The 15068-nt window shown below is 35.7% G+C and overlaps 1 protein-coding gene across 1 annotated transcript in view; it reads left to right on the top strand.

The window, feature by feature from the left end:
• Positions 1-15068, top strand: part of LOC126964483 (nuclear pore complex protein Nup205) — a 60444-nt gene that overhangs the window by 6611 nt on the left and 38765 nt on the right. The window contains exons 8-14 of the mRNA XM_050807629.1: positions 401-659; positions 2337-2473; positions 3577-3753; positions 7248-7439; positions 9943-10066; positions 11583-11697; positions 13823-13992. Coding sequence (XP_050663586.1) covers positions 401-659; positions 2337-2473; positions 3577-3753; positions 7248-7439; positions 9943-10066; positions 11583-11697; positions 13823-13992 — 1174 coding nt within the window. The remainder of the gene's footprint in view (positions 1-400; positions 660-2336; positions 2474-3576; positions 3754-7247; positions 7440-9942; positions 10067-11582; positions 11698-13822; positions 13993-15068) is intronic.

Below are 15068 nucleotides of genomic sequence, written 5' to 3'. Positions count from 1 at the left end.
TCGGCACTGGTCTATTATCTTTAGTAATACTGTTTATTGTTGAAAAAGTTTTTAAAGCTTTTCGTCGTAGTTTTCTGGACATAATAAAAATTAATATAAGTATGGATGAAGGTATAAACATTCACTATTTTTGTACACCACTCGAGGTTGCTAACGAATTTTATTTTCAACACTGAACTTAGCGCACTGTGCGCTTGAAAACTTATTCACATTCAAATTAAGCATCAGCACAATTCGGCATTTTGCGGCACTGAGTCGCATTATGCTCTGTAACTGGAAAACTACCTTATGTAGAGGAGTAAATGTGGGCAGAGACAAAAGAGAGCTAGAGACAAGGAAGCGCTCATTTAACCTTTTTAATTCAGACATTTTTATCTTATTTGTATTTTTCCATTTACAGGAGGGATGATGGCGAAGAGCTAGCTAAGAAGCTGCCCCTGATCTATGACGCGGATCTGATATCAGTGCTTGTCGACGAGTTGAGTCCGGGCACGCCGCATGAGGGCAAAGGCGGGGGGCTCCGCGCGCTGTGCCAGCTGGCGTTAGGGCTGGCGCTCAGTGCGCTCAAGCGAGCGCCCGTACTACGGCGCGGCGCAGAAGCTAAGAGCGAGCTGCTGGATCAAGACGAGGTGTTGGTGGACGCTGCTATTGATGGAGAGGTAACTTTGGTTTGAGTGATATTAAGTATATTTTATGATGATAATGACTTTCGGTACGCAGACGTGGCCGCTAACTATGGGCCTGATGAGAAAGCTCATGGTCGCTCAGAGCGCAATGGAGAGGGCTATGCTCAGAGTTTCTCTGCGACATTGAATCAGAAATGAGGAGATCCGTAGGAGGACTAAAGTCACCGACCTAAGCCAAATGATTGCTAAACTGAATATATTGGATGGGGGCAGCGCAGGACTGATTGTCGTGGAGATCTTTGAGGAAGGCCTTTGTCCAGCAGTGGACGTCTTCCGGCTGATGATGAGATGAAGTATATTTATATTGACTTTACTCACGACTAAACGGTGTTGGTATCACCCAATATCGGACCAACTGCGTCCTGTCTAGCGCCGCGAATTTCAGCTCGTAGTGCACGGCACCACAAGGTGGAGGTGGGAGAGAGCACAGTAGTATCACAGGTCCAGGATGCACAAGGGTTCAATAACACGGGTTTCCAAATAGGTAGCAGAGGTCCATCCCTTGTGTCTATTAATATTAGGCCGCTAGTCGATATCAATAGCTTCAAAAAGCTTGTGAGACACAAAGTTCTTGTATTGGGCCAATAGTTTCACCTTATGGAATGTAATATAAGTTGGCATTCTCTGCCACTGCCGAGATGTTTCGTCCCGCTTCTGCAATGTAGCTTTTGCTCCCCAGAGGGTTCCGGTCATTATGCGATCTTAGAAGATTACCAATCTATGTCAGGGGGCGGACAATTGCCCTAATGCTACACCTACGGCGTAAGAGGTGTCCAATTATATCCGTTACTCGTCTCATGTTTGTTAGATATCTCAGACCATACATGCTTGGTCGCTGCTTTTAGGTCGTATTTTCCAATTGGCAACTCCGTTGCTAGTTGTAGCCATTGCTCTGTAACACTTTCCGCAAGTTGTGGGGATCTTCTATTATTATATTATTTATCCGTACTAATCGGTTTGTGTAGGTTTTCTTAATTTAGGTTCGCGCCTCACCAGTACATCCAATAATAGAAGAGTCCTATCTTATACGCATAAATTGATTTAAGCGAGCATTAGTCAATGTCTTTAAAATACTGCTTTGCGATTATTTTTATGGAGTTATGAATCTGGAAAATTTGTTTATAAAGCTTGGTCGATTGATTGATGATGCATGTCATTAAAATGTGATAATTTTGTGTATAAAGTGATAATACACACTAAACTTTTGAAACTGAATGTTTTCTTAATTATACAAATGATTGATTTAGACTATGAGTCTCGTGCCAGGTTTAGGCGAGACAACACGTCCTAAGGATACCTCGTGTAGAGGCGAAACATGTGTCGAATTGTTTAAAAACAAATATTGGCGGAACTAAGTCTAAAGAAAACTTAAATCATTTGTATAATTATGGATTTACGCAAAGTAACGCCTACTTCAATTAATTTTGTTTTCTTAATGTTGTCATTCACACAAAACCTGTTATGGTCGGTGCATTATGAATATATAATATAATTAATAATAATAGACTCAGACTTGAATAATTATGCCTTTAATATAATTGCTTACGACTAACGGACTGCGGTGCAAGACGCCATATTAGAAGACGCTCTAGTGATGTCCCACAACAATAGTGATGTGACATACTCATAACAAAAACCTGCTTCTTCCAGGTCTTTGAGTATTTGGATGAGGCTATACTGTCTTCCGACGTGATAGCCAATGAGGAGTATTACCAGCGGAGGATCCATTCACTGATCACTGATTTCATTGTTCTGATGCATTCAAAACTGATGGAGATGAGAGTCAAGTAAGTGATGTTCCGTTTGGGTCTTGGTTTTAGCATTATGCCAAAATTGAACTAAATCTTGTGTATTTGTCTCATTTTAATATTTATAATGTGGTAAAAATTCATGGCAACCAAGATTGTTCTCAATTTAACATGGATAAAAGGAAAACTTTATACATGATAAGTTTTTAAAGTATGTCCATATCGGAAACTGTGAGGAATTATTAATGACATCTTTTTTTTTGTATAATCAAAATAATAGTTCAAACAATGTTTAGAATATTATTATTAGTGTTATTATTTTGTTTGCTTTAATAAATAAATGAATAACGAAAGAGTCGATTTTTGAATTACTTCTTAGAATTCGATACTTTAAGTGGGGTAATATTGCAGGTGTTTTTTTAAAAATCAACGGATTCGCTTCCCGCCTAGGAATTTTTGCATTTTCATAAATCCCATGATGCAAATCCAGTTTTAGTTTCTATCAATTTGATTATTTTTCGCTGTTCCACATAGTTTCTGATTTGGCCAATCACACCCACTTGAAAAATTCAACCTTTATATAAATATATATATGTTCACCTATTCTCGAAAATTTTAATTTAATAATGACAAAAGTTCGTAATTTATGTTAAATAGAATTATAATTTATTGTAAATAAAGTTTTTTTTTTAAATTAAGATTTATAATTTTAATAAAGAAGACCGAAGTCAAAGACCTTATGGCTTTACAGCCTTAAGATGTAATGAAGAAAAAGTGGATGTGGATGTTCTCCCAATAGGGCATATCATCGTACAATATCGTTCATATAATGTACGGCCAGAATGACAGACAGACATACAGCTAAAGAGCATAAAGATGCTTCTAAACTCCTCCACGAGACAGGAAGAAAGAAATTTATTTATATAACGAGTTCCTGTATAGTATAGTCCGTCTCTCAATAGTGTCGATATTATAGATATCGTTGCTGCCGCCACATAGTTTCACTACCGGTCTCTTGGCCTCACTAGTTTCATACAGTTTTAGTTTGTTTAATCGATAACCACGCGGCATACTCACTGTTGGCCGATTATAGTGGCCTGTCCATTTCATTTCAACAACGAGAAACAAAACGCAATTTTCAGAGCGGATGAGAATGCCCGTGCGGCGCAGATGTACGCGGCGGAGGGCCTCGCGCCGCCGGCCGGGTCGACGCACCGATCGCGGCTGGACGCGCTACTGCGCTGCGTAGAGCGATTGTACGCCCGCGACCCGCGGCAACTGGTACGCGACTACTGGCTGGCGTGCGACGCGCCGCACAGGTATTTATACATTCTTATTTATTTATTAAGAAAACAATGAGATACAACACTTGAAAAGGGTTGCACTTAGGGTTGCAATATATTGGTTTTATGGTAAAAGTATTTATTTACTTAAGGTACTAAATTTTTTTTTATGGAATAGGAGGACAAACGAGCGTACGGGTCACCTGGTGTTAAGTGATCACCGCCGCCCACACTCTCTTGCAACACCAGAAGAATCACAAGAGCGTTGCCGGCCTTTAAGGAAGGTGTACGCGCTTTTCTTGAAGGTACCCATGTCGTATCGTCCCGGAAACACCGCACAAGGAAGCTCATTCTACAGCTTCGTAGTACGAGGAAGAAAGCTCCTTGAAAACCACACTGTGGAGGACCGCCACACATCCAGATGGTGGGGATGATATCGTAACTTGTGGCGTGTCGTGCGAAGGTGAAATTCGGCGGCATGTATGACACTTTTTAAATAACTATAATTAATGGTTCTTTTTGTGAGTATGCGGATTTCTAATATTAAATGGTTGAAATGGTAACTAGGACCGGACCGATCAACGGTTACTCGCGTACTGCCTTACTAAAGGCAACACATGGTTATAAGTAATTAATATTATCTACTAAGCAATATTTGTCATATAATGCTGTTCGATGGATTTACTTCGAACATCACTATAGTGCAAAATGAAGTTAAATAAAATATAAAAATTACAATAGAATAAACCTAGAATAGTTTCACTGAGAACACAAATTAATACAATTATACAGACATGACAACATAACGTTAAGATATGTGAACAATAGAATATTTAGGCGAATAATATTATATAAATCAAGAGACAGACAGACATACTAGTGGATATAATAATGAATAAAGATACAAGGTTTAAGGTAAGGACTGTAATTGTTGTTTTAACTTATTCTTAAATTTCCTTATCCTTTTACATACTCCCATGGCGAGGTGTAACTATCGTGCAAATAGCTTCATTACTAGATCCTGCAGAAGTTATAACGACTTGTCAAATGACGTAGATCTAGATTTATTTTCTATATCTAGTACTAAATTAAAAATAACTTTAACTAATAAGTTCTTCCAATTTAAATAATTGTATTAATATAGTTTTAAGCGTAAAATTAAATAATATCAATAGTTCTACATAAATGTGGAAACTTTTAAGTAGCCTTCATTAGTTTTAATTATTTCATAAGTTATAATTGTAAGCTAGCTGTAAGTCTCCCAAATAATAATAAATAAAAAAAATAAATAAAAAATGACGCAGTAGAGGAGTGCGAAAACAGGTCGACATTAATGTGAGAATCCAATGAAGTACACATTCTGTGAAAGGCGCGCGAAACCCAATATTGGTTCTATATATTACATTAAGGCTTATCGCAGACGACAGACTATCCGCGACGCACTTTTTAGTCTGTGATAGTAAAACATATATGTAGTACCGCATACGGCGCGCAATAAGTCTGATACACAAAATATCCTCGTCGTACTTACAGACCGCGCCGTACAGAAAGTGCGCCAACAAAGTATAACGTTCGCGTCAATACGCGCTAACGCAGACGACGCTCACTTAATTAGGGATAGCGATTCTTTCCGATAAAGATTGATTTTTACATCGATTCGAATCGTTAGCTGATGAATCGATTCACAAATAAATCTCTGGGATAAAATATCAACATCTTAAAAATCGATTTAATTTCCAAGTTTGCATTTATCATAATATAAATAAATATAAATCCATTGTATGAAAAACATAGAACATACCGTAATGAATGTTCTCTTATTTTTAAATTTTTGTTTATGGAAAAAGGAGGACATACGGGCGTACAGGTCACCTGGTGTTAAGTGATCACCGCCGCCCACATTCTAAATAATTTAATTATTTATACATAATTCGATAATATGTATTTATTTCGCGAAAAAGTTATATTTCCAAATGCTTTATATCTAAACTTTTTGAAGCTGGTCTCAAAATAATTAGCAGCTCGTTAAATTTATTAAAAGACGTTTTATAAAATTTGAAAAACTTATTTGGATATAGTTTTAGAATTGAATGTTTATGAAACGGCCCTTTAATAATCTTTCAGAAATAATAGGACCCAAAATTCTCTATTTCTTCTTCCTTTTTTGTATCTCAAGTACGAAATACTACACCGCAATCTCTATTGCGTGTACATCTTTACAGTTCTGCCGACAATATGACCGTCGTATTCGTTGAGTCTGTGAAATATCTGCCAAAGACATTTTGCGCGCAATGCTGACTGTTTGCCGCAGACTCGATAGCATAAAAAGTGCGTCGTCTGTGATAGGCCTAACGTCCAATGTAAACACGCTTTACATAGATGAAAACGTAAAGGATATAATTATTGTCTTTGATTTAAGAAAAATTTTTAGAGAGACTTTACAAATCGAATTTTACGTCGTGTGAATTGATTGTACTTAATTTCCAATCGTAATCGTAATTGTAGATAATTTCCATCACTATTATAGTGTAGACGTCTTGTTCAAGTTTGTAAAAGATTAAAAAGCAAATTAATTTTCGCAAAATTTGTATATTTTGTTTTTAAATTGTAAAATTTGTATGTAATTATAGTTATTAATAGAATAGAGCTGTACATGCCTGTAAGAAGGATACTGTTCATAATGTTCCATATCATATTGTTTTTTATTTTTGTATAGTAATAATACCTTCTTGGTGTGTCTATAATAAATAAATAAATTTGTAAGACTATGTTTCTTAATAAATAATAGCTATGATTGTATGAAGGATCTTATAAGATAATTTATACGTCTTGACAGAGCCTCTTACTGCTAGACAAGGTATGAAAACAGGCTAGGTTAATTAATTTAGTGTGCGTGATAAGCTACGTCTTACACTCGCGATTTGTATGATACTTTGTGTTAGTGTTATACAAAACAGAGGTTAACTGTCAACTTCAATTTTTTTCGACGTTTTCACAGGTATTTATAAGTATAAGTATAAGCACATTGAGGAATTTGCTAGGAACTGTGACATTCATAATGTTATCACGAGAAACAAATATAAACTTGTAATGCCTACTACTCGGTCAAGTCGAGTTAGTAAGTCTTTTATTGGGCGATGTATAATGCTTCTACAATATGATCCCAGAAAATGTAAAAAAGAAATTAAAAACGAAATAAGCATAAACGATTTTCTAAATGACACCACAGACTGGGAATGAATCGAACACCCTCAGGCTCTTTAATTATAAATTATTATTGTACGATATTCCCATTATAATCCATATTTTTATATAAAAAAAGCGCGCTGAGTTTCTTGCGCCCGTTCTTCTCAGGTCTGAGGTAGTCTATTTTGAATGGATGGTAATTTTTGGCGTTCAATAAGTGATTTTGAATAAAAATATTTGAATTTGAATTTGTAACAGTCTCTATACGTATATTTGATCTAAATTAAGGATCTGCGTAGGCTTAATTTATTTGATTGTAATTGAGGCTATATTTGTAATCGAAGGTGCGGCAGTCGCGCTGCGTCGCTATACAAGTTCGTGCGCCTGTCGGGTGCGCTTGTGGCGCCGACGTTGCTGGGGTCGTACCTGCGCGCGCTTGCGGCGTTGGCCGTGCCGCGACACACGTGGGCGCTACTCGCCCGACGGGACGCGCTCTCGGCACACCACCTGCTAACCGCACTCGCATTATACCACCGGTACGTATGTAGTACTGACCACTTACTGGTTCTCACCAGTTGACTGCTTTGCACAGGACGCCGGCTAGATTATGGATACCACAACGGCGCCTATTTCTGCCGTGAAGCAGTAATGTGTAAGTATTACTATGTTTCGGTCTGAAGAGCGCCGTACCTAGTGAAATTACTGAGCAAATGAGACTTAACATCTTATGTCTCAAGGTGACGAGCGCAATTATTGTAGTGCCGCTGAGACTTTGGGTTTCTTAAGAATGAGGGGAACTGCATTGTAATGGGCAGGGCGTATCAATTACCATCAGCTGAACTTCCTGCTCGTCTCGTCCCTTACAATCCCTGAGGGACAGTAATGTCATAAAAAAAAACTACCAGGCATCGTACATCAACGTAAGAGTGCCAATGGGGTTCGTCTACGGCCGTTGCAAGCTGAATGGGCACCTAGCCAGAACGGGTCTCATTGAATCAAACCTGTGCAGATTCTTCTGCGAAGCCGCTGACAAACCCAAACACATCCTACTGGAATGCGGAATCATTGCCAGAATCAAGTTGGGGTTCTTAAACTACCCTCATTAGCGGATCCTACGGCTCTTATAAGAAATATGTCTTGAGGATATAATTTTAACTTCGGCATAGTAAAGGGACACATTCCCTAGTTAATAACTTCGATTTTTCCACATCTCATTTTTAATCATTGGGAATTCAGGCGTGTTAGCACAAGAAAGGTATACAATACATCCTAGGATTTAACTGTATCCTAATCCGCAAATCATAATAAAAAACATGTACAGCTGCCGACTGTTTCTGATGACCATCTCTTGGTTGTCCGTAGAGTTCCGTATTAGTTCGAATGCTCCTGCAGAATGGCTTCGTAGCAATAACAGGACTGCTATACTGCTTTGGTTTGTGGCGTATGTACAAAATATTCAATATAATCATGCCTCTAGTTGTAAATAATAATGATAATAGTATCGTCTTTTATTCAATACTAGTTGACCCGACAGTCGTTGTTCTGTATATCTATACTAATATTATAAAGAGGAAAGACTTGATTGTTTTTTTGTTTGCATTGAATAGGCTCCGCAACTACTGAACCGATTTGAATAATTCTTTCACTGTTGGGAAGCTACATTATCCCCGAGTGTAGGCTATATAACATTTTCAAAAAAATTAGGGATCCCTACTAAAAGTCCAGTAATGTAACCTAAGGTGTAAAAGTTACGTATTTTTACACCTTGGGAACGACGTCGCAGGGTATCAGCTAGTAATAAATTAAATAATGTTTTTATGAATTTGTCAATAATATATCATAACATCAAGAATTATTTCGTAAAATATGCTCTCTGTTGTTGTAATGAAATTGTTTTACAGCCGAACTGTCAAACCGTGCGTCAATAAATTCTGACAGAAAATATGTCCATACAAAACAAATATCGGACGACGGGGGATACATCAAAGGAAAACAAAATTGTTGTTTTTATTTAAAACACGATTCCGAACACTTTCATATTTATTCACCTTTTAAACCTTCTCTGGACTTCCACAAATAATTCAAGACCAAAATTAGCCAAATCGGTCCAGCCGTTCTCGAGTTTTAGCGAGACTAACGAACAGCAATTCATTTTTATATTTATTCAATATTGGACACATTTAACTGTTTACAATATAATATAACTATTTGCAAGGTTTGCCTTACCGAATAGGGCTCTTCATTCGTTTTCTTTGTTATCTAGGTTTAATCTTTTACATTTTGCGCATTGTATTATATACCTTTTTGTATTTATTTCAATGTATTTAAATTGTATGTTTTTGGTGTTATTCTATATTAACAAGCAATCTGTTGGGTTTCGTTTTAATAGCATGTTTTTTATTCGTTTGAAGTTTCCATTTATTTATTTGCAATAGAAACAGATGATTGGAACCTTAATTTCTTAATAATTATCTTATATTTTGCACAGTACAATTTCAACAAGTATTTTTGTAAAGAGAATATCCTCAACCACATCTATTCTGCAGGATTTATTGTATAAATCCCATTATTATTAGATTATATTAGGACTCACTGAGCACAAATTCAAGAAATATACTAAAGCTTCTTTGTCATAGAATGTATTGTTATTAACAATAACCATGCATGGTTATTGTCTACAAATAAAATTTGAAAAACAAAATTTTATAAACGGATTCGAACCCACGACCTCCGGCGTTCCGTGCCGGTGCTCTAACCAACTCAGCTAACCGTTCAATGTGTATTAATCCTAGAAGTGAGGGTTATCACTTTAAAAACATAACATATTGGTTATTGTCTTGTTCTGCGCAGGCCACCTGAAATTGTATAATATTATATTAAATAGGCTAGGTTGTTATATGATTTATAAGATGGGCTGGGAATTTCTTATAACTTCTTCTCCCCATGTCATAGCCCCTTTACGAACTGATGTAGCTTCATCACATTGACCAAAAGCTAAGCTATTTTTTTTAATATTTTTATTAATTTCTGTTCGAGCAGTAATCTCCGCGCTGACCCGGCCCCGTTCTCGGAGCACGCGCACGCATCCATGGGCGCATCAGCCGTTGTGGCGCCCGTCGCTCCCTCCAACCGCCCCGGCAGGATGCTCGTCAGACAGGAAGAGGTTTGTACCTTTCTATAATGCTGATATACATTATTTATTAACTCGGTGATCGAGCACATGTCCCAATTTCAGAATGATGCCCATTAGACTGAACACTACTCACAACTCATAACACAACTATTCATACACACCACGCACGACTTATTTTTTATATAATTACCATAATAGTAACAATCTATAGAATATAATAATAACTAGCTGACCCTACAGACGTTGTTCTGTACATAATAATAAACAAAACATTGTTTTTTTATGAATTTGTCAATAATTTTTCATAACATCAAGTTTTTTCTTCACGTATTCTCCTTGTTGTTATAATAAAATTGTTTCACAGCAGAACTGTCAAACCGTGCGTCGATAAATTCTCTCACAGAAAATATGTCCATACAAAACAAATATTGGAAATAAAAATAATTATGGGTCCCAAATCGAAATAAAAAGTATCCTATCTCTTAAGTTCGACTAATCTGCACACCATGAACACACACATACATGACATACACAAATATAATCCTATTAATATTATAAATGTGAAAGTTTGTATGTCTGGATGTATGTTTGAACTTCTTTAACGCAGACACTACTGAATGGATTTTGATGAAACTTTGCAATAATATAGCTTACACACCAGAATAACATATAGGCTATAATTTATAAAAAATATTGTGTGAATTATCTATACATTTAAATAAAATTGGAGTGTCTGTTTGTAATATTGAAATAACCGTTTTTTACTAAATGTTAAATAAACGTCTAAATTTACAAAAGGAGTGAAAACTAGTAAGAAGAGACATTTAAGGGAAGTTGGCCGAATATTTCATTGTAATTTAACCTGTCAAACTTTGTAATAGACAATACATGTATATAGTTTATAGTATTAATTTGTAAAATATAAATTCTGTAGAGTTAGCTCAGATAATAAGTAAATAAAATAAATAAATAGTCCGGTTACAAATTAATATGCGACTATTTCGATCCAATCGAAGTATAGAAATTTTTATTAAATTCAGCCATACATAATAATTATTCCATACGAAATAGCCACCTTTGGTTTTGATACAAAGTTTTAATTTGCCTGGTCACAAATTCATGGACTTACTTGGATAACAGTTAGGGGACTTGACTTTACTTAGTTGGGGGATTTGGGAATCTTATCGACAGTAATGAGAGAAAGGTTTTATTAAAAACATCATCTGCTGTTAATATTTTTACTCAAATGTAGATTATCTAAACGACCTCAACTATCAAGGTGAAATTTGTTTTCGAAATCGTGGTAAGTGTTAATTAATCTTAAAAATGATTCCAAATTAATTATTTTGAGAAAACTTGCCGACTTTTAAGAACATACATAATATATACTATCGAAATCTAAACAATTGTTATTTTGGTTACAAATTTAATTTGAATCACAATTATGAGCAAAAAAGTCGACCAACGCTGTGTACTTACAGTTAATTTTGATACTTTAGTTTCATGTCAGTTCAAAAATTTTAATTATTAAAAATACGTTGTGAAGGTGGATGCCATGATCGCAGCTCTGAAGCTGATAGCGGCCGTGGCCCGCGTGGACGAGACAGCCTGCCTCACCATCTGTGAGAACCTCCAGTGGGACGCCGTCAACTGCATGTTCGGTGAGCCACATACCACAGTCGAATACAACATAATATACAAAGCAGTTCGTTTTCAAACTTAGCCGGATTATAACTTCGTCGCCAATCGCCATACTGTTATAACTGCTTTTTCAAACTTATGTCAAATCACTGCACGTTTCGTACTAAACTAAAACTGATTTGACATATCTAAGTTTCACACTAAACTAAATATCAAATTTTACTTAGGCTGTACCGCCTCTTATTACGTAGTATTTACATCCTCTTTGGTGAGCTCTTCATACGGAATGAATACGCTAGTTAAAATTTAAAAATAAATAAACATAAAAAAATATACTAAAAATTAAAATAGAGAAAACAAACAAATTATATATTTAATAAACAAAATTTTTGATCAACCTTACGTGGGCAATGCTCACCTACGGGTTCTGAACGGCTTCGGCGCGGTATGGAACAAGTATTCCATACTTATGCCTTATATTACTTACAGGGTGTTCTGAAAATCTATTAATTTAGGTGAATTATGTATTTTTAATGATAATGGTCTTCTTAAATGTCTCCATTGTAGCTCCACGCTGTATTTTGCAGATAAAGAAGCTTAGCTTTTTTGTTCAAATCAGCCAGTCAATTGGGGGGAGACTTTAGATAATTCTAGCACGCATAGAGCGGCTAAACTATATTTTTTTTTAAAGTTGGAGTAAATTAAGACTTCTTCACCTATATTTTTTTTACTTACTTAGAAACAGATCTCACAAATGAATTACTAAATTAATTAACAAATACCAGACCTATAATAGTTTCCTCAATTAACAAGTTTAATAGCGAACAGTCTATTATATACTTTAAAGTGATCCTATAAATTTTGATGAATGGAACAGGAGGCTATGTCTACACTATAATTACACGACGAACAAAACTATTTCCTACGTAACAACTGGAACAAGAATCTATATCTATATATACATACTACAATACTAATTATTCGTTTGAATGACGTGTGCGTTCTAGAAGGCGAGGTATTTTTATATTTATACATTGCAATTTATATATATACAAATAAAATTTGAAAACAAAATTTTATGAACGATGCGGGACTCAAACCCACGACTTTTGTCGTTCCGTGCCAGGGCTCTGCCTACTGAGCTAACCGTTCGAGTGACGTATCGTCATAAAATCTTGTATGCTTTGTTCAACTCTCAGGATTTGGCTTCATCTACAGGATCTACTTGACAGTTGATAACCTGCTCAACCACAATATTTGTATATTAGGAAAGAACTAGAAGTGAGGGTTATCACTATGACGTCGTTTTTAAAGATTATAAATTTTATGTCTGTTTGACATAATTAGTATATATATTTTACCCGTTTTGTAACCTAAGGCCTTCGTAAATTTCTTTTTTCTACACCCATGCTTTAAATCCTAGTTAGCTTATTGCCAACATTAAAACACCCAATGTTCTAATAACCATTACATCATCCAAAAGAGTGTTGTAATGTTGTACTGAATTTCATAACAACACTCGAATTTTTTTTCATTTCCTTCATGCTCAAGCTTTTAAAAGACAGCCACATTCTTATTGCTCGATGCGTGGCATCTGCATGAATTTCAAAAAAAGAACATTTTAGTCTACGCGCGTTCCACACCACCAGAACGTCGCGCGCCGTAAATAAGAGTAGATTATTCGAATCCCCGCCATTTTTCTTCGATAGTTTTATTGTTTTGTTTACAAAAAAAGAGCGATTAATTTCCAAAAGAACATAATATTCATGTGAATTTTAATTATTGCATTACACAAAATGTAAATTACTAAAATAAATAATTATTTCATTAATACTTAGTTTATTTGTATATAATCAGTAATGGATGATATTAGGTTACTACTTGGACTGGCTGTTTTAATGATAGCAGTAAGCTAACTGTTTCAGAATCTTTTAGAGAATTCATATTTTGGGTGTAGATAAAGTCTTGTATGCAACTGTTGATAATTAGGTATTAAAACACTCATGTGATATTATCATACTCGGCTTCGCCTCGTGAGATAAATCCACATTCGTGTTTTAATACCTCTTATTACTCAACAGTTGCATAAATAACTATTGTATCCTTTCATTTCTATTTTGTGACAGTAGTAATGTGTTGCGGCAGGTCTGATCTGCTGTCACGTGCCGCTGCAGCTGAAGGCGGAGCTGTGTACGACGTTGGGCGCACTGGGCGGTACGGCGGCAACTGCGCCGCGAGTGTGGGCCGCACTGGAGGCGGCGCAACTCGTGTCCACCTCGAAGGACAAACGAGCGCTTAACGCGGAGCTTATAGACGTTAGTAACTTCTCTCTAGTAAACAGCTATTGAAGTCGAACTCTTCTATATAGGCTTAGCTCATTAGCTCAGGTTACTGTTAATCCTGAAGTAATTAAATAATAGTGTTTTATAAAGGAATTTGAAATGGGTTAAATGGAATAATTCTTGTAGGTGGTCATGAAATTTCAATTTCTACATTAGAAGATAAACTACTATGGAAAAATGCTCAAAAAAAAAGAAATAATAAATAAAATTATACCTCATCGTAAACCTTTAGATACTAAAATAGTATGTTTACCGTGAAATGTCACGTCATCATTGAAATATAGTTAAGATAATAATAAAATATCCTAGTAAAATTAAATTAAAATTAATTAGATATAATAATTAATTAGATATAACAGTAGTCTTCTAGTAAGAAAACTACGCTACACACTTACATCATCTATGTAAATGTATCAGGGTTCACTTCATGTATCCATAGATTTCCGCAAGAGGCATGTTGAATTGAGAGCTCAATTCATTTAGCGCCTATGATGTTAAAAAAACTTATACTGACTTATTAATAAACGCAATGTGAAGTTACTCTAAGTTTAAAATTACTTCTCCCATGTCATGTAATTAACTGTAGTGACAGAGGTAAGATAAAGTCAAAAAGTTATAAAAATAACTTTACTTCGTTTTTATTAATAACACAATAGATGTAGTGTTACACAGAGTACAACTGTGCTGTTAAACGCGCCATGCGTGATTAGCTTATAGATCGCTGTCCAATTTTGGTTGACGTCAAATCAAGTCGCAAAAATGCTGCTAAAATAATATCAGACAAATTTATTTCGTTCATTCTTCCATAAGCGATTCAAACGCCATTCAGTTATCTTTTATTGACAAAACAATCACAAAGACTAGGAATTGGACCGAGTAAAGTAATCAGCCATGAGGTTTTAGAGATACTCGGTTGGTGGAGTTATAGGTACTTCATGGTACGATTCAGTTAGGATACCCAAACTCAACACTGCTTCTATTGAGCAGTGTTATAGTTTAGTTTCTGGGTTGGAATATGTTCCAAATTATTTAAATTAGTCAATAAGACA

This window comes from Leptidea sinapis, chromosome 5, assembly GCF_905404315.1.
Source record: "Leptidea sinapis chromosome 5, ilLepSina1.1, whole genome shotgun sequence".
NCBI classification, from domain to species: domain Eukaryota; kingdom Metazoa; phylum Arthropoda; class Insecta; order Lepidoptera; family Pieridae; genus Leptidea; species Leptidea sinapis.
The sequence above is the reverse complement of the archived record's forward strand: the minus strand, read 5'-3'. Positions and strand labels throughout refer to the sequence as shown.